This window comes from Silurus aristotelis (genome assembly GCF_946808225.1).
Source record: "Silurus aristotelis genome assembly, chromosome: 17".
NCBI lineage: Eukaryota > Metazoa > Chordata > Actinopteri > Siluriformes > Siluridae > Silurus > Silurus aristotelis.
In genome coordinates this window covers 23948630-23976423 of record NC_139590.1, presented here as the reverse complement: position 1 = coordinate 23976423, position 27794 = coordinate 23948630, and the positions used below count along the sequence as shown (strand labels likewise).

Below are 27794 nucleotides of genomic sequence, written 5' to 3'. Positions count from 1 at the left end.
AAATAGTGGATTGTGATTGGCTGGAAGGAGTTCAGGTGTGAATAGAAGATTGTCATTGGCTGGAAGGAGTTTAGGTGTGAATAATAGATTGTGATTGGCTGGAAGGAGCTCAGGTGTAAATAGTGGATTGTGATTGGCTGGAAGGAGTTCAGGTGTGAATAGTGGATTGTGATTGGCTGGAAGGAGTTCAGGTGTGAATAATAGATTGTGATTGGCTGGAAGGAGTTCAGGTGTGAATAGAGGATTGTGATTGGCTGGAAGGAGTTCAGGTGTGAATAGTGGATTGTGATTGGCTGGAAGGAGTTTAGGTGTGAATAGAGGATTGTGATTGGCTGGAAGGAGTTCAGGTGTGAATAGTGGATTGTGATTGGCTGGAAGGAGTTCAGGTGTAAATAATGCATTGTGATTGGCTGAAAGGAGTTCAGGTGTAAATAATGCATTGTAATTGGCTGGAAGGAGTTCAGGTGTGATTTCGGAGCATTGAACACGCATCATATGATCAGATGAATCTGCGCTCTAAATGAATGTCCAGATTATAAACACCTGTAATAGTAACACCTCGATAGTAACATTGAGTTTCAGTATAATTTTCCATGGAGAATTTCTGCATGTGGCAGAACTTATACGGTGTATATGGAGATTTAGAAACCACATCAGGCACAAGATGAATTTGAAGAACTGGAGAAGAAACAGTTTGAATGAGAATTATAACCCCCCCAAAAAAAACGCACCAGAAGTTCACTTCAACAGCTTCAATATATTATTGAAAACCCATGTAAAGAAATGTCATTTTATAGCACGAGTTTATCTCGATGTGTGATTGTATTCAGCAGAATTCTTGATCTAATGAGCCGTATTTACAAATCAATAAGAAAAATTAAGTTTTGCTCAACATGCAGTATGCAGTATGCTCAACCAGTGCAGTAATATTTAAATGCTGGAACAGGACCATGGTAGAAGGTGATAATTGGAGGCCACGTGTGAGGCTGAATTTAACAGGCTGTTATTTACCACCACATCATGCAGCAACATCCGGTAACATCTCACACCCAGGATTATCACTCCACACCAGCATGGCGTTATCATTACATTTACATTCGTGGCATTTGGCAGACACCCTTATCCAGAGCGACTTACAACTGAGCAGGGGAGGGTTTTAGGGCTTTGCTCAAGGGCCCAGCAGTGGCAGCTTGGTGGTGGTGGGATTTGAACCTGTGATCCTCTGATCCAAAGCCCAATGCCTTAACCACTGAGCTACCACATCCCCATTAATGAGGGACATTTTGTGTGTTCTGGAGGTTCTGGTCAAAAAGAAAAAAAAGCTATGGGTTTAATTACCGAGAACAACTCTTACCCCTCGCCTGCTCTTGCTATGCTCTTTATCTCTCTGATTAAACTGGATGTATATCCGGAAAGCCAATCACTGGCATACACTCTGGGAATGCTCCAGTAATAAATGCTTTTTGGACAGAGATTCAGTGGAAAGCAAACTGAACACAGCCCTTCCTTTGCACTACACGATTTTTATTTTTATTATTTCAGGGAAAATCAATTGGCTGGAAGGAAGAATTGGCAGGATCAATTGTCTTTCAGGGAAAACCCCGTCAAAAAAAAAAAATCAGTGTAATGGAAAAGATAACTTCCTCCCTACGTCTTCAGAAAGAAATGTGTTGATGAAATTTTGCATGGGTTGAATATGTAAGACAATTACGTCCACACTTTGTGGGGGTATAAAACACATGGCTGTTACTCTGTGGATGGAAAATGTCATTGTGAAAGTCCATGCACACTTCTCACCTGTTACACATTAATTACTAATAGAAATCAGCATGCTTTTCCTACAGCCTCCACTTTATATATCAAGAACCTACAATTAACAATTGTTTGTTTATATTATGAACATTTTCTAGAATAAAAAATGTAATTAAAAAAATTGTATGGTAGATAAAAAAGTATTTCATAAGTTTATGCTACTGCACATAAAAAAAATAAAGAATTTAAAAAAACATAACAAAACAGTATGTAATTACAGAGTCACAATTTCCGAAATTCTTCATGAATATTGTATTGTTTGGTCTTTGCTGTTTCTTTCTCTGTTCCTCTCCTGAACACACGAGCTGCCGTCAGAGCCGCTGAACTAAAACTATGAAACATCTTCAGATTTTTGTTTTTTTTTAAGAGAGAGGAAAAAAGCGAGCAAACATCAAAAGTGACTGTAAACGAATAAAACGTACAATATGGGGCTTTTTAATAAATAGAAAATCGTAGGTAAACGACTGTAACATTTTTACATGTTGATTTGATGCTGAAACAGGAGGATGGTAACGTTTATTGTTAACGGCACTGTGGGGACGAAAAACACAAATAAAAAGCGTAAACAAAAAATTCAATAGAAAAGGAACTAAGGAAGTCATTTAACACGGCGTATCGCAACACTGCGGAGACGGAGGCGTGTCCTGAGAGTCGTATAGAATACAGATTAACATGGCAGAGGTAGAGCTGTAACTTCCTGCACACAGAACAGGAAAAACATCTGGTTTTATTTCATCTTTTTACTTTCTGCACTATAAAGGCATGTGTGTGAAAGGGTCATGCGTTAGAGGTCATTTCAGTTCATTGATGATTTGCTGTTTGTCTGAACTGAAGAAATAAACGTGAACTATTTGTACTGCGTTGAATTGCAGAACAAATCGAAATCGCATCGTAGTACTGGTGAATCGTATCGCATCGGTAGCTGCTTTACATGAATCCTTATATATAGATATATATATAAAAATACACATATATACATTTGTTCAGGTTCTCGGTTGTTGTATATGCAGCATATTAAATTTGTACAGATAAAAAAAACAGACGATTCAGTTTTAGATCAAGTAACTTCAGTTCATCGCGCTCTTCTCGACAGTCACGTGGGTTTTGTAGTCTATGCTGTAAGTATTAATTGTGTGGATCGAGGTTGCAGAGGCTGGAAAGGAAGTTGGTTTCCATCCGCTTATGGATGTTAAAACACCAAGTGATTTTATCAGCTCTGCTTCCACCCCAGACTTTTACACAAGCGAAGCCTGGTTTTATAACAGCACCCACTCTTCCTCTAAACACCTACACGGTGATAACCGTCATCCTCCAGGGTCTGCTGGGCTACAAAAAAAACTTTAAAAAAAAAGTTCAGACCCAGGATTCAAATTAGTAATGCAGATGAATAACTCTGTGGCTTGATATTTACAAAGGGAACAGAAATAAAACGGCGGTCACGTGACCCCGTAATTTCCCTAAAAGAAGGTCAGAAGCTATAACACAAAGACACTTAGGTGAGAGAAAGAGAGATGAATAACCACATTTGTGTGGTTTATCGTCTGAATAAATCATCACAAGCATCTCGGAGATATCTCGTCATGTTAGAATTCATGAAAAATGGTTCTGGACGAAATGGTCTTTTTTTTAAGACACAAAGCAGAATATACATCACATGGAGAAAGGTTTGTGGAAACCTGTTTGCTATGTGCTTCTTTTTGAACATCCTGTTCCACATTCAGTCCCTGATCGCTCCTATAATAGCCTCCTCTCTTCTGGGAAGATGTTCCACTAGGAGCTTATTGAGATTTGTGGAGATTCATTCATCCAGCATGGTGTTAGTAAAGTCAGGTGCTGATGTAGGTGATGGTGAGGAGGCCTGGGGTGCAGTCAGCTTTCACGCTCATATATCTCCTCTATAGCAGGAGATCTTCCACACAACCAATGGGAAGCAGATCTTCATGGAGCTGGCTTTTGAGCGACAGCACGTTTACTTCAGAATCAATCTGCCTTGACAATAAAGCACTGGTTCCACACAATACTCCGATCAAGAAAGTCATTAATAATATGGTTTTATGGCTGTAATCAGGTTCTCAGCTGTTGCATAAGTGGAATAATTTTCAATTGTAAAATTTGTAGGCTACAGATAATAAAAAAACAAACAAACACAAACATGATAAAGAAAAGTAGGTAAAATTCGAGCGCCTAAAAAAGACGATTTTGAATTAGATCAAGTAACTTTCCCGACAGTCACATGGGTTTTATAGCCTAGTATAGTATAAATTGTACTGTTATATATTAAAATTATTTACAGAAGTATAAATTAAATATGTTGTGAACAGATAAAAAGAAAAAAAAGTGTTTATGGTTGTTGCTATAAATAGATAATAAATGATAGTTTAATGCTAAGTGTTAACTGTATGCTGTTTGAGGTAATGTATGTAAAAGAGGGCAGATAGCTGTGGTCAGGAGCTGCTGTGGTTAGGGAACACTCAGGCCTGGGTAAGAACGGGCTGGGAAAGTAGTAGATGTGGTAAATCACAGAAACATGACCTGAGTAGTTCATTACTCATTCATAATAGAAAAGAAACTGCAGAGTGAATTGAGATTCTAAATTCTTCCCATTCGAATGAATGAGGGGAAACAAACGAGGGAGTTTATTCTTGGACAGAAACCCGAGCATGAGGTTATTTTACGAGGTACTGAGACACAGGACGAAAAAAGAAACATTCAGCATTCAGGGCACAGGAAGTAAAGACCTGCTGTGACCACAGGTGTCTCGGTGCTGATACGCAAAACACATGCAAAAGCCGAGCTGCGACTCCGACGCGGAACTGAAACGTGAAAGTGTTCTCGACTCTGCCTCGTTCGGGCAACGACGGTCTGAAACGCATTTGATCCAGAAAGCAGATGAACGAGTGAATTATGACGCGGTGAAATATACAAAACTAACAAACGGGTACATTTATTCCAAATGCTGGAAATATCCTTTCATGATTTATCCTGTGATTGCACCAACTTAACAGCTCTGTAGAGAATATCTTGTATAAGCCCCGCCTCCGAGGGCGTGTCTAGCCCTGTCGAAGAAGACACATTTGGAAGTGGGCGGATTTTGTGTTTCGAGGCCACGTTTGTGTGACTTGTCATTCGACACCATCCCCATCCGTGTTATCATTTTATCTACCTGTCTGATAAATCAGAAGTCACTCAGTCACACCCTGTTCTCTTCCTCCACCGAATCTCCGCCCTCATACTCACTCACGAACATGTCGCGTCTAGACGGCCGAAAAAGTGTGTATAATCAATACATTATTGTATCCCAACTTCAAATTTCTCTATTATCATAAAAAAAAGACGACAAAAGGCCTGTAATTCCTTTGCCTGGTTCTAAAAGAACAGAAATTCCAAACAAAACTATTCATAGAATGCTTTCAACAGGAAGATATTCACCGACACAAACCATAAACCTGCTCCTCTTCTCAACTAGTTTGTGGCATTTTAAAACCACGCCCCTGTTTTCAGTTTGTGTGTGTGTGTGTCCTGAAATGACCCACACAGCACAATAACCAGAAACCAGGAAGTGTGTGTGTGTGTGTGTGTGTGTGTGTGTGCGCACGTGTCGATCGTACTCTGCACAATAGCCCGATAGGCCGCGGCGGCTGGAGAATCAGGCACTTCATTCAGGAAAGATTTTCCCTCATCGCAGCTTCGCCCTTTAAAGAAAAAAAGAAAAAAAAAGGAGAATTACAATTAACAAAAGCAGAACCTGGGGCGCTATAAAAAAGAGAGAAGTAGAAACTGCTGGTGACGGGATTTAAATTCTGAGTAGCACGAATACCCAGACGACATGGTTAATATGGATTCCTTCTTAGAAGCAGTGCTTCATTTTATATATATATATTTACAAAAGATTTTGATGGAAAACCGATGCAGAATTCTGTGTAAATGGTTTACTGTGTAAAATGTTAATAAAAACAAAATGCAATGATTTGCAAATCTTTTAAAACCTATTCACAATAAAACAAAACATATCAAACGTTTAAATAGATTATATTCCATTTAAATCAAGAAATCAGATCATTTTAAATTTACACGTCTCAAAAAAGTTGAGGGACATGTTTACCCCTGTGCCGCATCATGTCTTTAGTTCATATACATCCGAAAAAGACTAGTTGCTAAAGTTCTGGGAGAGGAATGTCGTCCTAAACGTTTCTCTTAACGGATTCTTCTTCTTTTTCTTTCGGGCTTCTGTATTAGGCGTCTCCACAGCAGATCATCCGTCTCCATCCCCCCGTCCTCTACATCTGCCTCTTTCACACCAACTACCTGCATGTCTTCCCTCACCACATCCATAAACCTCCTCCTTGGTCTTCCTCTTTTCCTCCTTCCTGGTGGCTTCACAGGATTCTAGCTGCTTATACAGTTCTGGGTTTCCTTTGTTGTGTTTTTCTTTTCATGATGCACTGTTTTTAAATGGTGAAAGGTCTGGACTGAAGGCAGACCACTGCAGCACCCGGGCTCTTCTACCACACAGTAATGATATTGTAATAAACGCAGTATCTAGCAGCATCTGTCGCTGTAAAACCTGTATATAACGTTTATTATTGATGCCGCTTTTCCCAATTGGCAAGCTGCCCATTCCTCAAACATGCTTTCCAAAATCAAATACAAATTTAGATTCGTCTGAACACAGAACAGATTTCCACTTCACCTCAGGACATTTTTAAACGAGCTTTGGCGCAGAGAGAATGGCGGCGTTTTTTGGATCAAGCTCACGCATGCCTTCTGCTTCGAACTTGCGAATCACTGTTCACGGTTTTTATTTACATTTTACACACTGTCCCAACTTTTCAGGAAATACAGTTGTTTTATATTCCATTGAAACATAACTGGCGCCTATTTTCCAATAACAGCACGACTCCAAATGTTTTATTTACAATTATTTAGTGTCAGTATTTATTGTTATATTATAGCCTTTAAATAAGGAGTCTTCAGTGTCGGCGCTTTGTAAAGTAGTGGTAAGCAAATTTAAAGCGATAAGCTGTCATTTTCTTAAAGTAAAAAAAAAACCTTTTTTTTTATTACTACTTTACGAGCGACTCTGTGTTACTATGAAAACGATGAATGATATGAACCTGTGACTTGAACCAGTGCGATAAACACTTTCAGGCCAATCAGAACGGAGAACTGAGCATAGGCCTGAGCATTTGCGTACCTATCTGCGGGTCCAAAGGAACTCGTCCAAGCAGAGGCAGACTCAGTTCTTCACACATGCGCTGAGCTCCTCCTGTAGTCGGAGGGAAAATCTGAGACGTGTTCTGTTAGGAAAGGATCGTGAAATGTGTCAGACACAGTAATGATATTTCTTTGACATGTCTCTAGGAAACCTTTAATACAATAAATAAATAAAAAAACACAGGCTACAAGGAAGCATTTGACTGGGAAAGCACCATAAACACCAAGACAAGCATTTCTACATTGTGGTGTGTTTAAATAGTGATTAGCATTTGGATAAAAGTTCAGATAATGCAATATTTAACACCAAGTTCCTTCTGCAGGGAAAGTCCCGTGGTTAGCAAAGCTGCAAAGTAAATCCAAGCTGAGATCTAGAATTAAACTCAATATCTTGCTTTTTACTACATAAAATTCTCTGGAGAAGTCACACAAAGAATAATCTGTTTACACAGCAACATAAATCAGATTAGTGACATCTGATGTACGTCTGAAAATCTGTGCTGGTTTGTTTGTTTACATTATTGTCAAACACTTTCCCCCAAATCCATGTTGCAGTTCAGTGGATAAACACTGAGTAACTGAGTAACAGGATGCAAATTATAGTGCAAGTCGAAATGATTGTGTACTCTTCAAGATTTTATTCCTGACCTCACACACACATAATATTATACCTCTATCACGAGTCAGTGCGATCCAGTTTCCATTTGATCAACACAATACGATTCAATGCAGTACAGAAAGTTTGGTTCAGACAAACAGCAAATCAGCAATTTACTAAAGTGCGTTCTGACTTCTAACACACCCTTTTCACAAACACACCTTTAAGATCATCTTTTTCTGAAAATTCTGTTGTGTTTGCAGGAAGTTACAGCTCTACCTCTGCCATGTCAATCTGTATTCTGTGCGACTCTGAGGACACGCCTCCGTCTCCGTAATGCTGCGATACATCATACACACGTAGCAGCAGCGGGGCTGAGAGAACGCGCTCGAGAAACGATCAAGCTAGGTATGAAATTTTGGCCTCAAACAATGATCTCTATTACTATCATTCAGGCTACAATAACCATTTGGTTTATTATTAAACACGAGCCTATCACTACAATAACCATGGCATGTTAATTATTAATAAACATACGCCTGACCTTTATACAACACTGGTCATAATCTAACAGAAATAACATTACAATCACCTCATTTCTTATTTCTCTTTCAACCATTTACTAAGAAAAATTATCTTGGTTGCCTTTTCTGAGCACAATGTTACCAGCCGGTGAGAAAAGTCTTTCACATGGTACAATGGTGGCAGAGGTGGTAAAATATTTGTGAGCTAAGATAGACAATTTAGCATGGGCCTGTGCATGAGACAGATTTCTCCTCCCAGGACTGGGCTCGGCTCCGCAGTGATGAGCGCTAAAATGATTTTCCTCTGATTCTGAGACGGAACCCAGCAAGACGACTCTGCTCTTCTTATGATCTCGACATTTTTAGCCTGAGCTCATTTGTTCCTTTTTGTTTTGTCGTCATGCAGTTGATTTATTTTTGTAGATCTACTAAATTTGTGGTGGCTCACTGTGCTAACTGCACACGCCTGCTAACACACGCTTTGATTTCAAGTGGTACTTCAGAGTAGAACTGCTTTCATGGGATTCAAATTAATTACAGACACAGCAAAAACAACTTTGGTTTCATCATTGGGATACGTTCTAAATGTAAAAGTTCCCTTTAGAAAGCCTTGTTTGGTGAATTATTTTCCCCCGTAATTTACAGCCCTAAAGAAAGTAAATGTAGTTTATTTCATGGCTGCAAAAAAGAAGTTGGGACAGGGCCATGTTTACCTCTGTGTAGCAATCCCTATACATCTGGGAATAGTCTGTATACATCTAAAAAAAACTGAGGACCATTTGCTAGAGTTTTGAGAATACAACGTTGTATCATTTCGTGTTTAATAAAAGTCTCTTGCTGCTTAACAGTCCTGGGTCTTCTTTGTCGTATTTTCCGTTTCATGACACGTTTTTCAAACTGTGAAAGGTCCTGGCTGCAGGCAGGCAGGTTCAAGTTGGGAACTGGGGACTATTTGCTTTAGTTCAGGGAAAGGATTGTTGTCTCATTTGTGTCTGATACAGAATTCTATCTGCATAACAGTCCTCATTGTTCTTTGTTGTATTTTTCTTTTCATGATGTTTAAAATGGTGGAAACGATTTATAAGAACTCATTTATCGTGCTGTTCTGGTCTGCGGTTTAGCATTGTCTGAAATATGGCAGGGCTTCCATAAAATACATCGTCTGGATGGAAGCATATGATGCTCCAAAACCTGTTTATACCTTTTAGAAATGATTGTGGGTTTCCAGATAAGCAATTGGATGTCATTTGGAATCGGAGTTGTAATATTTGTATATTTTGTCATATAATTAGTTTTTTTTTCAGGTTATTAAATATTTAAGCACTTTCATCAAAAATATGGCATTCAACCTAATCTTAAACTTTCATTTAAAATGTAATGTGTGTGTGTGTGTGTGTGTGTGTGTGTGTGTGTGTGTGTGTGTGTGTGTGTGTGTGTGTGTGTGTATGTGTGTATGAAGCTTGTCATTTAAGGAAGTTTATCTGTGGGCGGTGTGAAAACCATATGAAACAAGAACATGACATGCGACCTGCTGTGATTATTTATAAAGCAGTTGTGTTTTTACGTGTACGAAAGTTTGTACACCCTGCTATGTCAGTACTGTACTTTAGTAACACCACCTTTGGCTAGACATTACAGCTTATAAAGGCTTTCTATTGGGTTGTTTAAAGCATTCTTTTTTTTGTTGTTTTTTTTTTTTTGCACTGGTATGCAAAAAATGGACTCGCCTTGCATTTGGGACACACAAATCCACTCATGTTCTCCACGACACCGATGATGGGCAGCTTCACTTTCTGACAGAAACGGATCTCTTTTCGTACATCCTGCAGTGATACTTCCTGTTTGGGGAGGAATTGAAGATGATGTCGGTATAATTCTTTAAAAACTGATCATTTTGGGCGAATTTCACAAAGGTACAAACGTATGAACTGGTTCACACAAGGTGATAGGGTGGTGTGTGTGTGTGTGTGTGTGTGTGTGTGTGTGTGTGTGTACCTGTGGTGTAGTTATAATAACAGCTCCATCAATGCCTGCTCCACTCAGATACTGCACTACAGACAGATGTTCATCAGAGGTTCCAGGGGGCGTGTCCACGATCAGATAATTCAGCTCACCCCAGTCTACATCTCTCAGGAACTGCTTTATCATGCCTACACACACACACACACACACAGTCAATGCAAGATTTATCTTTTGCCACTATAAAAACAAATGCGTGTCATAAAACGCGAATTATTCTTCTTACACCACAACAATCCGCCTGCAAACCAAACGATTCAATTATTGGTTTTTCTTTTCTAAACACAGACACCATCTAATTTTGACGCTTGGTTTCTGATCTCACTCGTCTATAAACACCCCGAAAACATCTGAGGTGTTAGAGCGCTCAGTAAAAGTCTCTGAGATCATAAAAGTAAAAATATTTCCCTGTTGCTGTGTTCAACTTCCCCAAAATCATCTGCAAGCTAGTTTCACAGAGCTCTGATCATCTGTAAGAGAGAGCCATGTTCATATCTCCTTATATTCTCTTATAGAGAACATTAAAGCGGCAGTCTGCGACTTTCGTTTGGACGTCCTCCTGTGGCTGGGAGGAGCCAAGAGGTTAAACACACTGATAATCGATCGCTCACCTTTACCAAGAAAACGACAACTAAACCTTCCGTCATGATGAACTGTAGAACAGCCTGGATGCTGATTGTGGAAGGCCATCAGGGCCAGCAAGGCCTACACTACTGGCCTAAATTCTATCAGAATCACTGGATGACGTTTTAACATTTATTTAATGTTTTATATAAATATTTGTTCAATTATTCCCAATAGTCTATTCTCGTTATTACACTGCTTCCTGTAGTGCCTGTTTACGGGGTCAAAATCTGCAGTGAGACTTCAGTGTGGGCAAAAGCAGATTAAAGCCCATGTGGCATACATGCTGTTGCTTTAACCAATCAGATTATGAATCTGCCTCTGGGGTCATCTAGCAGACGTACAATAACGCCTGCATTTTCATGTCGTTTGATTGGATGGTCAAAGAGCAAACTAGTCAGAGCTCGCAACCTGCATCTGTAGCAAACTGCAAAAGCTTAAAAAAGTCATGTGAAGTCATGAGGTGAATATCGATGCTCCTGCTGGAGATGAGGTATGTGGAGGTGCAGTTGTGGCTCCAGTGAAAGGAGACGTGTTGAATTGTGTTCATTGTGTTTCTTGCTTTAGTGATGTCACTGTATGAGATCCTGTGTGTGACACAGCGCTCTGTTCTACTGCACTTCTCTATAATACTGACGCTTTCTATACACGTGGCGTGATGATGATGGGATTAAGAGGAGGAATGATTCAGGAAGAACATCACTAAAGGTCTGGGGGTGAAATAAATGGACCAACACTGTGCTATAGAAACAACTCATCAGGAGGTAAAGCTGTACATCCGTTGTGTTTTTGTTCATAACACAACAAGCAGTGTTGAATTTTTTTTTTCTCTTCACGAGAACGGTGAAGAAACATGTGTCCATTGCTGTTATTGGAGAATAAGTGTGTTGTGTTGCAGTGAAGACGTTCTCTCCTGCACACTCGCAGCTCTGACATGACTGGGGTTTTATGCTGTAAAGGAACCCTGTCACCCACGGAGTAGCAGGTGAAGGAAGCAGACTGTGTGTGTGTGTGTGGTAAAGGAAGTGAAACCAGTGAACTCACTTCAAATACTACTTATAGAAATCAGAAAACCCTGACGAGTGTAAGAGATGAACAACCTCACAAGAATTTATAGACCTTATAATCTGTGTGTGTATATATATAATATTTTCTTCTTCTTTCTTATCTCCTTCTTTCCTCCTCTTTATTCTTTTGTTCTTTTAATTTTCTCCCCATTTTCTTTCTTCTTTTCTCATTCTTTTCCTTCTTTTCTTTTCCTTTGTTTCTTCTTCTCTTCCCTCTAGTCTGTGATATTACTGAAATAGAACAGAAATACACTGCAGCTGAAAACGCCTGGGTTTTGTGCCCTAACCAGGTTGAGGGTTTGGGGGTAAAACGGTGGTGGTTTGGTGGCTGATGTACAGAATAAAGAGAGCAGACATACCATAACACTTCCTGTTTATCAAAGATTTCCTCTGTGTGTGTGTGTGTGTGTGTGTGTGTGTGTGTGTGTGTGTGTGTGTGTGTGTGTGTGTGTGTGTGTGTGTGTCAGGTTAAGGTACAGAAGCCACCTGCAGTTCAGAAAACAGTTACACTGTGCAGGAGTCACAGTGTGGAAGAAATCAAAGAATAAGAATAAGATGGAAAAGATGATGAAGAAGATGATGAAGATGTACAGAACTAGAAGTAAGACATGGGAGATGAGGAAAAGAAAGGAAAAAAAAGAGGAAGTAGATGGCAAGGAAGGAAGGGTGGAAAAAACCAGAAGATTGAGAATAGTAGAACAACAAAGAAGAACAAGTTGAAATGGAGTTCAGCTGCTGTGACTGTATTCACTCCTCCACTCCTTCTCTTTCCCTTTCCTCCTCTCCCCCTCTCCTCCACCCCTTATCCCCCCCTTTACCTCCACTCCTCCTCTCCCCCTCTCCTCCACTCCTTATCCCCCCTTTTCCTCCACTCCTCCTCTCCCACTCTCCTCCACTCCTCCTCTCCCACTCTCCTCCACTCCTCTTCTCCCACTCTCCTCCACTCATTTTCTCCCCTTCTCCTCCACTCCTTCTCTCCCCCTCCTCCACTCCTCCTGTCCCCCCTCCTCCACTCCTCCTCTCCTCCACTCCTCCTCTCCCCTTCTCCTCCACTCCTTATCCCCCCTTTTCCTCCACTCCTCCTCTCCCACTCTCCTCCACTCCTCCTCTCCCACTCTCCTCCACTCCTCTTCTCCCACTCTCCTCCACTCATTTTCTCCCCTTCTCCTCCACTCCTTCTCTCCCCCTCCTCCACTCCTCCTGTCCCCCCTCCTCCACTCCTCCTCTCCTCCACTCCTCCTCTCCCCTTCTCCTCCACTCCTTCTCTCCCCCTCCGCCACTCCTTCTCTCCCCCTGCTCCACTCCTCCTGTCCCCTCTCCTCCACCTCTGCTCTCCCCTTTCCTCCACTCCTTCTCTCCCCTCTCCTCCACTCCTTCTCTCCCCCTCTCCCCCCTCCTCCACTCCACCTCTCTGCTCTCCCCCTCTCCTCCACTCCTTCTCTCCCCTCTCCTCCACTCCTTCTCTCCCCCTCTCCCCCCTCCTCCACTCCACCTCTCTGCTCTCCCCCTCTCCTCCACTCCTTCTCTCCCCTCTCCTCCACTCCTTCTCTCCCCTCTCCTCCACTCCTCCTCTCCCCCCTCCTCCACTCCTCCTCTCTGCTCTCCCCCTCTCCTCCACTCCTTCTCTCCCCCTCTTCTCCACTCCTTCTCTCCCCCTCTTCTCCACTCCTTCTCTCCCCCTCTTCTCCACTCCTTCTCTCCCCTCTCCCCTACATTTTCTCTCCCCTCTTCTCCACTTCCCCTCTCCCCTACATTTTCTCTCCCCTCTCCTCCACTTCCCCTCTCCTCCACTCCTTCTCTCCTCCACCTCTTCTCTCCCACTTTCCTCCATTCCTTACCGTTCTTTTTCGGCCCTCTCCAGATAACAGCATCATCAGGACTGTTGAGGAGGAACCCAATTGACATCACGGCCAGGTTATCTTCTACATACTGAGGAAAACAAACACACACACACACACACACACACACACACACACACACACACACACACAGACACAGTTCATCTTTGTAAAATATGTATTCAGCTTTAAAGGTGTTAATACATTAAATATTAATTAAATATAAGACTTAAATCACAAATTCTCACCACAGGAGACCAGCCAGAGCCACTCTGATGAATCTACACACACACACACACACACACACACACACACACACACATCAATCACAAAAACTCTCTTTAATGAGAAACCACAAACACACTTTAGCTATAAATATATAAAGTGGATGATGTGGTGTAAGAGAAATAAAGCACTCCAGCACACACCAGGGTTTTATTTCTCCCTTTAACACACCAGATCAGAACGAGAGCGAACAAACACACAATTATAAATAAAGAGAAAGCGATGATCAACTTTTCATCACCGCAACAGCAAACAAAGGTGTGTAATGATCAGGGTGGTTCCTGATGAACACAAACACGCCACATCACAAAAGAGGAACTCGTTTACAAACCAGTCAAGTGTGACCTTTTAAAAGAAAAAGAAAAACAACAAAAAATATTTGCCTATTTACATACGTGCGTTAAAAAAACGGAATAAATTCTAAAGCGTTTAGCGGATTCGTGTGTTTGTGAGAAATGACTGCTCTGAACGCATGATTGAGCAACACAGAGAGCAAAAAAGTGGAATGGAAACTTCTAGAGAAATGTCATAACCAGTTATTAAAAATTTTTTTAAATAAATAAATAGGAAAATGAAGAACAAACGCCGTTCACTGGAAGTTGATCAAATAAATCAATATCTCAGAATCACTGACACTTGTTTTAATCTCAATAAATGAGAATATCATTATAAAGTTGATTTATTTGAGGAATTCTATATAGAAAGTGAAACTGGTACATTATATATTTTCATCACACACACACTGATTTATTTCTTTTCATTTTGATGATTTTGGCTCACATAAAAAAAAAAAACACCAATTTACTCTCTCAAAACATTTCCATACTTCATACGACCAATAAAAAACATTTTTTGTGTCTGTTGATTTAATGTACATGTACTCAATACTTAGTCGAAGCTCCTAATGCTTTAATTACTGACTTAATTCAGCGTGGCATGGAGGAGATCAGTCTGTGGCATGGAGGAGATCAGTCTGTGGCATGGAGGAGATCAGTCTGTGGCATGGAGGAGATCAGACTGTGGCATGGAGGAGATCAGTCTGTGGAATGGAGGAGATCAGACTGTGGCATGGAGGAGATCAGTCTGTGGGATGGAGGAGATCAGACTGTGGCATGGAGGAGATCAGTCTGTGGGATGGAGGAGATCAGACTGTGGCATGGAGGAGATCAGTCTGTGGAATGGAGGAGATCAGACTGTGGCATGGAGGAGATCAGACTGTGGCATGGAGGAGATCAGTCTGTGGAATGGAGGAGATCAGACTGTGGCATGGAGGAGATCAGTCTGTGGGTGGAATGGAGGAGATCAGACTGTGGCATGGAGGAGATCAGTCTGTGGGTGGAATGGAGGAGATCAGACTGTGGCATGGAGGAGATCAGTCTGTGGAATGGAGGAGATCAGACTGTGGCATGGAGGAGATCAGTCTGTGGCATGGAGGAAGTCAGTCTGTGGAATGGAGGAGATCAGACTGTGGCATGGAGGAGATCAGTCTGTGGAATGGAGGAGATCAGACTGTGGCATGGAGGAGATCAGTCTGTGGCATGGAGGAGATCAGACTGTGGCATGGAGGAGATCAGTCTGTGGAATGGAGGAGATCAGACTGTGGCATGGAGGAGATCAGTCTGTGGAATGGAGGAGATCAGACTGTGGCATGGAGGAGATCAGTCTGTGGAATGGAGGAGATCAGACTGTGGCATGGAGGAGATCAGTCTGTGGAATGGAGGAGATCAGTCTGTGGCATGGAGGAGATCAGACTGTGGCATGGAGGAGATCAGTCTGTGGCATGGAGGAGATCAGTCTGTGGAATGGAGGAGATCAGTCTGTGGAATGGAGGAGATCAGACTGTGGCATGGAGGAGATCAGTCTGTGGAATGGAGGAGATCAGACTGTGGCATGGAGGAGATCAGTCTGTGGAATGGAGGAGATCAGACTGTGGCATGGAGGAGATCAGTCTGTGGAATGGAGGAGATCAGACTGTGGCATGGAGGAGATCAGTCTGTGGAATGGAGGAGATCAGACTGTGGCATGGAGGAGATCAGTCTGTGGAATGGAGGAGATCAGACTGTGGCATGGAGGAGATCAGTCTGTGGAATGGAGGAGATCAGACTGTGGCATGGAGGAGATCAGTCTGTGGAATGGAGGAGATCAGACTGTGGCATGGAGGAGATCAGTCTGTGGAATGGAGGAGATCAGACTGTGGCATGGAGGAGATCAGTCTGTGGAATGGAGGAGATCAGACTGTGGCATGGAGGAGATCAGTCTGTGGAATGGAGGAGATCAGACTGTGGCATGGAGGAGATCAGACTGTGGCATGGAGGAGATCAGTCTGTGGCACTGCTGAGGTGGGATGGAAGCCAAGGTTTCTTTGACAGTGGCCTTCAGCTCATTTTCTCAGGTTTCTCATGTTCCTCTTGACACTACACCAGAGATTCTCTATGGGGTTCAGGTCTGGTGAGTTTGCTCCAGTCAAGCACACCAACACAATGGTCATTTAACTAACTTCTGGTGCTTCTGGCAGTGTGGGCAGGTGCCAAATCCTGATTTCCAAATAAAATTAGCATCTTCATAAAGCTGGTCAGCAGAGGGAAGAATGAAGTAGAAGGCCTGATAAAACACAGTGGACCAACACCAGCAGATCACACGACTCCCCAAACCACCACTGACTGTACGAACTTTACACTGGACCTCAAGCAGCTTGGATTCTGTGCATCTTCTCTCTTCTTCTTCCAGACTCTGGGGCCTTGATTTCCACATGAAATGCAAATTTTCTTTCCTTTCATCTGAAAAGACAACTTTGACCCACTGAGCAACAGTCCAGTCCTTTTTGTCCTTTGTCCAGGTAAGACACCTCTGACGTTGTCTCTGGTTCAGAAGCAGTTCCACACGAGGAACGAGTCAGTTGTAGCCCATGGAGACGTCTGTGTGTGGAGACTCCAGCTGCAGTCCACTCTTTGTGAAACCTTTGCAGGTGTTTGGAGTTAATGAGCTGATTAGTGTGAGACACCACGAGTCTCCAATACTGAACTTTTTCTGAGACACTGAATTTTGGGTTTTCATCAGCTGTGAGCCGAAATCATCACAATGAAAAGAAATAAACAGTTGAGATAAATCAGTGTGTGTGTGTGTGTGTGTGTGATGAATCTATATAATGTACCAGTTTAATTTTATTGTATAAAATTACTAAAATAAATCAACTTTTTATTGATATTCTCATTTATTGAGATGCACCTGTATATTTGTGCAGAAAGAATCGCTGCATCTTACAGCTGATAAAAGGGATTTTTTGGAACAAAAGGCCACGCACTAAAGAGTGTGTAAAAACGTGCGATGTCACGTCACCTCCCGAAAACACACTCGGACCAATTATCAGTAACAGCAACCTCTTCAACTAACATCATAAATCTCTCTCTTTCTCTCTGTCCCTCCATTTATCCGTCTCTGATTCCCTCCCCTCTGTCTCTCTGTCTCTCTCTCCCTGTCTCTCTCTTCATCTCTTTCCCTCAGTCTCGCTGCTTCTCTCTTTATATCTCTTTCCCTCAGTCTCGCTGCTTCTCTCTTTATATCTCTTTCCCTCAGTCTCGCTGCTTCTCTCTTTATATCTCTTTCCCTCAGTCTCGCTGCTTCTCTCTTTCTCCCTCAGTCTCGCTGCTTCTCTCTTTATCTCTTTCCCTTAGTCTCGCTGCTTCTCTCTTTATATCTCTTTCCCTCAGTCTCGCTGCTTCTCTCTTTCTCCCTCAGTCTCGCTGCTTCTCTCTTTATATCTCTTTCCCTCAGTCTCGCTGCTTCTCTCTTTATATCTCTTTCCCTCAGTCTCGCTGCTTCCCTCTTTATATCCCTTTCCCTTAGTTTCACTGCTTCTTTTTTGCACTCTCTCTTCTTCTCTTTTTCGCTCTTTCTAATTCTCAGGCTTCTCTCGTTGTCTCTCTGTCTCCCTGCTTCTCGCTTTGTCTCTCTCCTTGTCTCTCTGTATCCCTTCTGGTCTCTCTCCCTCTATGTCTCATGCTTCTTTTGTTCTCTCTCTCTCTCTCTCTCTCTCTCTCTCTCTCTCTCTCTCTCTCTCTCTCTCTCTCTCTCTCTTTCTCTCTCTCTCTCTCTCTCTCTCTCTCTCTCTCTCTCTCTCTCTCTCTCTCTCTCAGTGACTGTATCGTTGTGTTGTACCTGCTCTCCCTCCAGCCCCATTATTCTGGGTATTGATGGTCCACAGATGTCCACGTCCAGCAGAGCCACCTGGAATTAAAAAGGAGAAAACACGAATCATCATTTTCTCTGGTTGGAAATCTGAATTGTAAATCTAGAACAAAAAATCCTGAAAATAATCAGAATTCGGAAATGACGACTGTTTTCCTTTTTAGTAATAGTTTCCTTCATTTCCTTTTTATGAACAGCGTGACGGAATATTTTGAGTATTTTTGGCCGTAGCAGATGCACTCGGTGTCAGCTGAGGTGAGGGCGTGAAAAAGCGAAGCGGGATTCATCTGGACCAGGGTTTAACAAAAGCGCTACCTGTGAGCGATGATCTGCGTTTAAGGTCACGTGATAACATACTGTTATTCTTATTGTCTTGAGAAAAATTAGGCGGCGAAAACAGGAAGTAACTCATTTCATAGAGGTTCCGCAACATTTAGCGTAGCTGAAAAAAGGAGGAGAAAAAAGATACAGCGTGGCACAGAGCTAAACGTTTTCACCACTGAAAAACTTGTTGGTCCGAATCCAACTTGTTCTGGTTCTTTGTGTGTTCTCTGTTCTAAAATGTACATTTATTTATTTATTAAAGAAAGGGAGGTAGGATGGAAGGAATAAGAGAAGAAAGAAGAAACTCCAGTGGGAAGGAAAAAAGGATGGAGAAACAAAGAAAGGAGCAAAGAAAACAAGGAGAGAATCAGACAGCGACTAAAATCTAATAAATATCTAATAAAAAATAAACACCTGGCCTGTGGTCCAGTGACGGTGAAGTTCACCACTAAAGCCACAGTCATCTGGTGTACAGAGTTATTTTCATGTTGTTCCTCTATTTCTGTTGCTTCACCCAAAACCTTTTCACTTCCATTCACCTCATACACTCATTCTTTCATCTCACACTCTCATCCATTCAGCTTCTCATCATATCATCTCATCCCCTGACCTTATCATCTCAGCTCCTCCATTCATACTTTCACCTTATCTTCTCACCTCTTCTTCTTTCGGCTTCTCCCGTGAGGGGTCGCCACAGCAGATCATCCGTCTCTATACTACACTGTCCTCCACATCTACCTCATTCAAACCAACATCTTCTCACCTCATCCCTTTATCTGATCCTCTCAGCTCCTTGGTTTATCCTCTCACCTCTAAGTTTTTCTAGAGTTGATGTTTTCTATATACAGAACAAACCCCTTTTAAACTTTTGCACACATGAGCCTAGACTTTAGGAGAGATAAAGAAACTTTTTCATAATTACGTAGCTGGTGTGTGTGTGTGTGTGTGTGTGTGTGTGTGTGTGTGTGTGTGTGTGTGTGTGTGTGTGTGTGAGATGTTGATAAAGAGATTACAGAGTGTTAGGCCTGCTGAAGTTTACTCGATTTATCACTTCAGAAAAAATATCACTTTTGGCTAAATGCAGTCTGTCGCTCACCAGTACACAAAAATAGCTGCAGACAAAAACTTTCCCTCTGAACCAACAAACTTCCTGTTTACTGAATATTTACTACAGAGTCAAACGTCAGAGAACTGCAGAACCTGTCACATGTGTGGAAAATTTTATGGTTTTTGAGACTCAATAAAAATGCTAAAACACATAGCACTTGGACAGTAAATGAGTTGATGAATGCGTTCAAAAAAACCATTTGTGTCTCTAACAGAAGAACTTTAGATGGAGAGGAGCAAAGAAGATGTGATCAGACTCCCTCACACATGGAGGTGGAGGTTTAATGGATTGGGGTTGTTTTGGCACAGGGAAGGTTCTGGAAAGTGAAACCAACATGGCTCCCATTTCACAATTCCCCACCATGCAGTTCTGTCTGGACTGCGGCTCATTGGAACCGACTTAATTGTACAACAAGACGATGAGAGCAGACAGACGTCTGGAGTGATGTCTCTCATGGAACGTCCTGCCCAGTCACTACACCTAAATCCTACTGAACTGCTCTGGCATGAACAAGAAAGAAATCTCCTACTGGTGAAGATGTTTTTACGATATGCAGAGCAACGTTTTTCATCCGGACGCATGGAGAAACAAACTGTCCGGATGCCGAGAAGCTGTTCTTCATGCTGAGGGAGGATTTGTATGTTCAAAGGAAATCTTCATCACCAAGTTTGGAGCATAATAACAGAGCTTCTTGTAGACGTCACAGAAACGTATCATAAAACAGGGAGGTTAGATATCGTGAAACGCATTGTGATTGGTGGAAATTATCCTAGTAGCTCCTTGGTTAAAATGAAAATCTGAAGGTTGTGAGTTCACATCTCAGCATCAATATTCTGCCACCACTGGGCCCCTGAGTAAGGCCCTTAACTCTCAAGTAGCTCTGGATAAAAAGTGTCATAAATGAGATAATATATCATCATCATCTACTCATTCAGCCTTTTTATCACTTTACTGCTGGACACGGAGATTAATCACAAGGACACAGTAGTAATTCAGGCCGCAGAAACTCTGAGAGGGCAAACACGTGTCCAGCTCACATCCGCCCCCTAGTGGTCCCCCAGAGAGTTTCATCAGGACTTAACCTAGGAATCAGCAGCAATTTTTTTTTACATTTATATATAATTTTTTATCAGATATCATTAGATAAATACACCGTATATTATATATAAAGTGTACAAATTAATGTAGAATTAATTGTGCATTAATTGTTAATTTAATTCAGTTGTTGTTCTATGTGAAATCCTACACTGAGCAGCTCCATATAACCAGAGAGGAATGACTCTCATTTTACAGCACCCGAGTGGGAAATCGAGATTGGGAGTCGAATCAGACTCCTGCTAGTCGAACATTTTTTATTTTATCTAAGAAAAACAACATATCACATGACACTTTATAACATGTCATAAGTGGGTTATAGAGAAGGTCAGAAGGAGCTGCATTGTGTGTTTGTGGATTTAGAGAAAGCGTACGACAGGGTGGAGAGAGGAGTTGTGGTATTGTATGAGGAAGTCTGGTGTGTCAGAGAAGTATGTGAGGGTGGTGCAGGACATGTATGAGGACAGTGTGCAGTATAAACGACAGACTGTTTCAAGATGGAGGTTGGACTGCATCAAGGATCGGCTCCGAGCCCTTTCCTGTTTGCAGTGGTGATGGACAGGTTGATGGACTAGGTCAGACAGGAGTCTCCCTGGACTATGATGTTTGTGGATGATATTGTGATTTGTGATGAGAGTAGTGAGCAGGTTGAGAAGATCCTGGAGAGGTGGAGGTACATGCTGGAGAGAAGGGGAATAAAAGTCAGCAGGAGTAAGACAGAGTACATGTGTGTGAATGAGAGGGAGGGCAGTGAGAAGAGGTGGAGAAGGTGGAGGAGTTCAGGTACCTGGGGTCAACAGTGCAGAGTAATGGAGAGTGTGTTAGAGAAGTGAAGAAAAGAGTGCAGGCAGGGTGGAGTGGGTGGAGAAGAGTGATAGCAGGAGTGATTTGTGATAGAACAGTATCTGTGAGAGTGAAAGGGAAAGTTTATAGGACTGTGGTGAGACCTAAGATGTTGTATGGATTAGAGACAGTGGCATTGAGTAAAAGACAGAAGGTGGAGCTGGAGGTAGCAGAGCTGAAGATGTTGAGATGTTCGTTGGGAGTGACGACGATGGACAGGATTAGAAATGAGTTTATTAGAAGGACAGCGCATGTAGGACGTTTTGGAGACAAGGTGAGGGAGGTGAGATTGAGATGGTTTGGACATGTGCAGAGGAGGGACATGGGGTATATCAGTAGGAGAATTCTGAGGATGGAACCACCAGGAAGGAGGAAAAGAGGAAGATCAAGAAAGAGGTTTATGGATGAGGGGAGGGAAGACATGCAGGTAGTTGTTTTGAAAGAGGCAGATGTAGAGGACAGGGGGGTGTGAAGACGAATGATCCACTGTAGAGACTCCTAATGGGAGAAGCCGAAGGAAGAAGAAGAAGAAGAAGAAGAAGAAGAAGAGGAAGGAAGAAGAAGTGGGTTATTATTGATAGCACTTTTCGAAGGAGTGTTTGGAAGAGCCAGGGATCATGAAATGTTCTAGACACAAGGGTGTGTGTGAGAGGCGGAAAAAATAAACGACGACAACGTGTGTGTGTGTGTGTGTGTGTGTGTGTGTGTGTGTGTGTGTGTGTGAGCGTGTGAGCGTGTGAGTGTGTGTGTCAAGGCAACAGACTATCAGAAGGAAGTGAGAATGAAACAATTCTCACGGGATGTTTCTTATCACAGGTATTTTTCCTGAGACAGAAAACACACACCCTCTAACACACACACACTCTTACACACACTCTAACACACACACACACTCTTACACACACTCTAACACACACACTCTAACACAAAGACACTAACTTCTATACTAGAACCCTTGTGTAGACGTGGTGGAAAATATTACATCCATAATTACATCAACTCAATAACCAAGAACACACACACACACACACACACACACACACACACACACACACACACACACACACACACAAAGGAATAATTAATTCTTAGTTAATGCTGCAGGAACATCTGAACTTCAGATTCCTTTCATTACTGTTGTAAAAGTCTTTGTTCCTGGATAAAAAAGTTCCACTATCCCTCCTGCCAAATTTCCACAGAACCAAATCCAGGATAATCAGTGTCGGTGTTTCAGTGCTTCTTTCTCTTCCTTTTCTACACTAGTCCATATCCGGAACGTGACGGAGGAAAGAAGTGTTTATATCAGAGTGAGAACAGGAACAGACCCCTGAGTGGGTGTTAACTGAAGCTCTATGTGTACGGATTTGTGTAAAAGGAGTCACAAAGCTGTTTTTGTTTTCATTCGCGCCCTGTACAGCTTAGACCTCCGTCTCTTTACTCTTCTGAAAACATGTTCCTTTAGATTTTCTAGATGTGTTAGTAAAGTCTGGTTCACATTCATCTCAAAAGGTCTTCTAGAGCTCAATAACGGGAGATCTTCCACTCCACATGTAAAGCAGATGGAGAAGATTTGGGTCTCCTGGTTCAAGTGAAAGAAGGATTTAATGGCTACTGCATTCAAAGACGTCTCACACGATTGTGTGCCTCCGAGTTTGGGCTAAAACTTTGAAGAAGATCCACATCACAAAGACCTGGAGCTCAACACGCTTAAAACAGTGGAGATGATTCGTGGACTTCAGGAGAAATCCACCAGCACTTCCCCACTCACCATCATACACAGCACCGTAACAACAGCGGAGTCAGTCAAGTTTCTGGGTTCCACCATCTCTCAGGACCTGAAGTGGGACAATAACATTGACTCCATTGCTAAAAAAGCCAGCAGAGGTTCTACGTTCTTCACCAACAGGAAATTCAATCTGCCACAGGAGCTTCTGAAACAGTTCTACTCGACCATCACTGCTGAGAGGATTATAGGTGCCCCACTGCCCAACCTCCAAGATCTTCACTCCTCCAGAGTGGAGAAAAGCGCTAAGAAAATCACTTCGGGCCCCACACACTGAGCCCACTCTCGACAGAACACCGTCCACCAGAAGACCCAGGCACAAAAACAGATTTTCCCTGCAGGCTCTACTCAGCATGAACAATTAAAATATTACTACACACCACACACTGTCCATCATAACTGACACGTTTACACACACAATCCCAATGGTACATTAGTAAACTGCACACGTGTAAATAACATCTGCACATTCATTTACACAATATTTCTGTATAAAGTGCATTATTTAATTGTCTGTTCTACTTATATGTTGTTATATCATGTCTGTACTTTCTCCTGCACTGGAAGCTGCAGTTCTTTGTGTGTGTAAACGTGGTCATTAAGTTATTACTGATTCTGACAAAGCGGTCGCAATACCGATGTACGTCATTAGGGGGCGGTCAAGAGTTTTCATTTTCCCTATCTGCTTTTTATGAAGGCGTTTTAATGCCACCTTAAAAAAGAAAAAACAGATTACGAGGCGTTTAACTTCTTCATGGTCGATTTATTTGATCATCATCCTCACTTCGTCCTGAGAAACATCTCCTGTTGGAATAGCACGCAGGCGTAACCCACTGCAGTGTCCGTGTACTGAATATAACGCAGTACTGATGCGGAGTTAAAGTAGGAGTTAAATCCTAACCTAAAGTGAGGATTCCAGTGAAATGTTCCGTACAATTCTGTGATTTTTCTCTAAATATGATCTTTATTCTGGTATCGCTATGATCTTTATTCTCAACATATTTTTACTGTATTCTCATATGGCTATGAGATTTATTTATTGTTTACCTTTTTAAAGGTGGCACTAAAACGCCATTGTGGCTTTTACACTGTTTTTATTTCTTTATCATTAAAATGAACCTACTTCTGTGGATTCCTCAGTAGCCAGGGCGTGAGCCAAGTGTGCGCTGAACGTGCTCTTCCCTACGCCTCCTTTACCGGACAGAACAACAATCTTGTGCTTGACGGTGGACATCTTCAACCTGATCTCCTCCACAGCTAAAAAAATAAACATACAACAGAAGAATAAAAAATCATAACAATATAAAATCGAGTCAAATTTCTATTAATGTTCCTAAAAAAAATCACAAGTGTGAACGTTCTGACAACGATGATCTGAATCAAATATTACAGAGATGGTTGATGATGATGAGGAATTGAAAAAGGTACCAGGATCTGGAGCATTGGGAGCTCCAGAGGAACATATGGCCTGGTTTGGACATCCCTGACATGCTGAAGATTTGCCAGCTTGGTCACTGCTGGTTCCTGGACAATCTACAGGAAAGAATGTAAGAAAAGGAAATAAATAATAATAATAATAATAATAAATTAAAAAGCATTAACCTACAAAATAAACTAAATTCTACCTGAAAAATAAATCACCACCTTAATTACAATTTTTAAGGATTTTTAAAGTTGATTAATTGAATAACCTGAACTAGAAAAGTGTAATATATAATATGCAAATTATTATAAATAAACAAACAAAATAATAAACAAATAAATATATTACTACTACCTAAATTTAATATTAAGATATGACACTTTGTGCTGCTATTTAAAAGTTTCTAATAATAATAATAATAATAATAATAAAATATATATATAGCGTAAAAAAAATTATTTATACAGAAACAACACTGCTTAACTGTCACGTGTCACTCAGGCCTAATCCCAAATCTCCCATTTTTATAAACCAAGTGCACTTGACACCCTCTGTAGTGCCCTTGTAAAGTAGACAGGGGGCGACAAAACCGCGCAAACAGACCAGCGATAAACATAAGCAAGTTAGGAATAAAATTCCTGACAGACATATTTAATCTTTCATTTTTATTTTTTACAAATAGCGAATAGTCCTTTTATTAAATAATATAAATACTAGAATTTAATATCAATAAAAAATATATATAAGACATTAAACTCTATTCTTTTATCTCACGCTGAGGAGCGTCGCTCGGAACATCCGCCATATTTTGTCAAACTTCCGGATACAGTGCACAGGTTAATAAACTCCGTGCTGTAACCGAGTGAAAACTACTAATGAAAAGTTCCGCTTCAGACGAAAAAAAAAATTAATAATAATAATAAAATAAGATAATTATTATTAATTAAACATTTTAAAAAATTGCACTGAAAATATAATATTGCTATTATTTGAAAAAATATTCTGAAATATATCCAAACGTTTATTACTAATTAAGTTTTCAATAATAATAATAATAATATTTGTTTAAGTTACAAAAAGTAAAGGTACCTCTTTACACTCTTTTCTTTTTCTTTTCTTTTTTAACAAAAAGACACCGAAATCACACAAAAACTGCACACACACAGCACACGTGTGGTTATTTCTCATGTTGTCCTGTGCTGCTGGAGTTTCTCAAGGAATCCTGCGTGAAAGCTCCGGGTTTTTTTGTCTTTATTGCAGTTTCAACGTGAATCTTAAAAAGAGTTTTGGAATTTGAACTTTCAGATTTAAAATGAATTCTTGGACCTACACTGATTCTAACATGCCTGGGTCCAATGCGAAGTGTGTTTCTGTCCTGCAGGGGGCGAAACTAGTACATCTGATCCAGAACTACATTAGAGGGTGTAAAAGTGTCGGGACATCTGACTTTTCCAGACATACGTGGTTCTTCCCCAAACCTTAACCATGAATTATGAGGCATTGGATGAGTCTTTGGATGTGGGAGCCATTACATTTTTCGTTCCCTCGAACCAGGAGACCTAAACAAAGCCATAAAGATTTACTTTATATGGGTTGAGTTTGGTGGTTCTTTGGAATTTGGAAGATCTCCTGCAAGGGCTGAATGTGAACACTGACAGCACCCCAGGCCTCCTCTCCTTCTCACCTACATCACTACCTGACTTAACTAACACAATGTTACTAAATGGGACTAAATGTGGAACAGGATGTTCAAAAAGAAGCACATACCAATCTTATGTTCAGGTGTCCACAAACTTTTGGCAATATAGTGTACTCACAATATCTTAGCAGGTTTTTAAACACTAATTTGGCTTTTTGTCAAGCCGGGGATTTGATCTTAGGCCCTTTCGGTCTGATCCTAGTTCTGTTACATCAGTGGAATCATCTCTCTTCCAAAGCTATTTAGAAAAACATGTAGGTTCTCATGTTACAGAGAAACTGAGAAAACTTGTTAGAAATCGCTGACACTGGAGACTCCTTTCATACGTGTGACATAAACATACATAAATCTTTAAATATAGACATGCTTTTTAACGTGTTTCCTGATACTGTAGAAACGCAAACGTGCATCAAAACAGCTAAGCGTGTGATAATAGCCAAAGAAGATTCACAGCCGCACGACTGTCAGAGAGAATTCATCAATGTCCTGCCAACCAATCAGAATCCGGAGCTGGACAGCGCCGAGGCATCTAACATCATCATATTAAATACCATCACACCCATAATATAAATACAACCTCCTTTCCATGGGAGGCAGAAGATGACGCAACACACACACACACACACACACACACACACACACACACACACACACACCATCAGTATCAGTGTTACCTTAAATAGTCGAGGGTGAGAGATTAATGTCAACCCATTTTTGGTTGGAGGACAGACCCTGCCCTGGTTTAACCACCTCCACAGAGAGCAGTGTGTGTGTGTGTGTGTGTGTGTGTGTGTGTGTGTGTGTGTGTGTGTGTGTGTGCGTGTAAGTAAGTGAGAGTGTGTGTGTGTATGTGTTAGTGAGTGAGTGAGTGAGTGAGTGTGTGTGTGTGTGTGTGTGTGTGTGTGTGTGTGTGTAAGTGAGTGAGAGTGTGTATGTGTGTGTGTGTGTGTGTGTGTGTGTGTGTGTGCGAGTGAGTGAGAGCTTGGGTGGGTGTGTTCCTGTTTTGTGTATCAAGTGAATGAAGTGTGTGTTTGAACTTTCTGGCTATTGTGCGGCCGCAGAACTAACAGTGGCGGTAAAGTATAATGGAGAACAGATGGATTATGGGGGATTAAAGGGGCGGGGCTATGTGCCCTTGAAAATGGAAGCGATTGGGCAGGATGTACATGAATGTAAAGCATTGAGAGAATGGAATGTGCTGTGTATAATTCGGATTCGCTGTTCAGGATCGAGTAAACGGCTCTGTCACGGAGCGCCATGATCTGTTTACACGCTCGAAAAACTTTCCCATTCGCTTTCCACCGTTGTGTCTTTGTGTGTGTGTGTAAACAGAATGACCACAAAAATGATGAC

At 41.5% G+C, this 27794-nt stretch overlaps 1 protein-coding gene across 2 annotated transcripts in view; it reads right to left on the bottom strand.

Moving 5' to 3' along the window:
• The window catches only part of nubp1 (nucleotide binding protein 1 (MinD homolog, E. coli)), a 30810-nt gene extending 3676 nt beyond the window's left edge, over positions 1-27134 (bottom strand). Inside the window, exons 1-10 of one of the 2 annotated variants that reach the window (XM_083566568.1) lie at positions 27116-27134; positions 24748-24852; positions 24443-24576; positions 18137-18205; positions 13945-13977; positions 13697-13787; positions 10144-10298; positions 9876-9986; positions 7007-7109; positions 5421-5504 (exon numbers count right to left, since the gene is read on the bottom strand). In XM_083566568.1, coding sequence (XP_083422694.1) covers positions 5421-5504; positions 7007-7109; positions 9876-9986; positions 10144-10298; positions 13697-13787; positions 13945-13977; positions 18137-18205; positions 24443-24553 — 757 coding nt within the window. In that variant the 5' untranslated portion in view covers positions 24554-24576; positions 24748-24852; positions 27116-27134. Of the gene's footprint in view, positions 1-5420; positions 5505-7006; positions 7110-9875; positions 9987-10143; positions 10299-13696; positions 13788-13944; positions 13978-18136; positions 18206-24442; positions 24577-24747; positions 24853-25516; positions 25593-27115 lie in introns of those variants that run through there. The other variant, XM_083566567.1, reaches the window with a different exon arrangement.
• Positions 27135-27794: the final 660 nt, after the last annotated feature.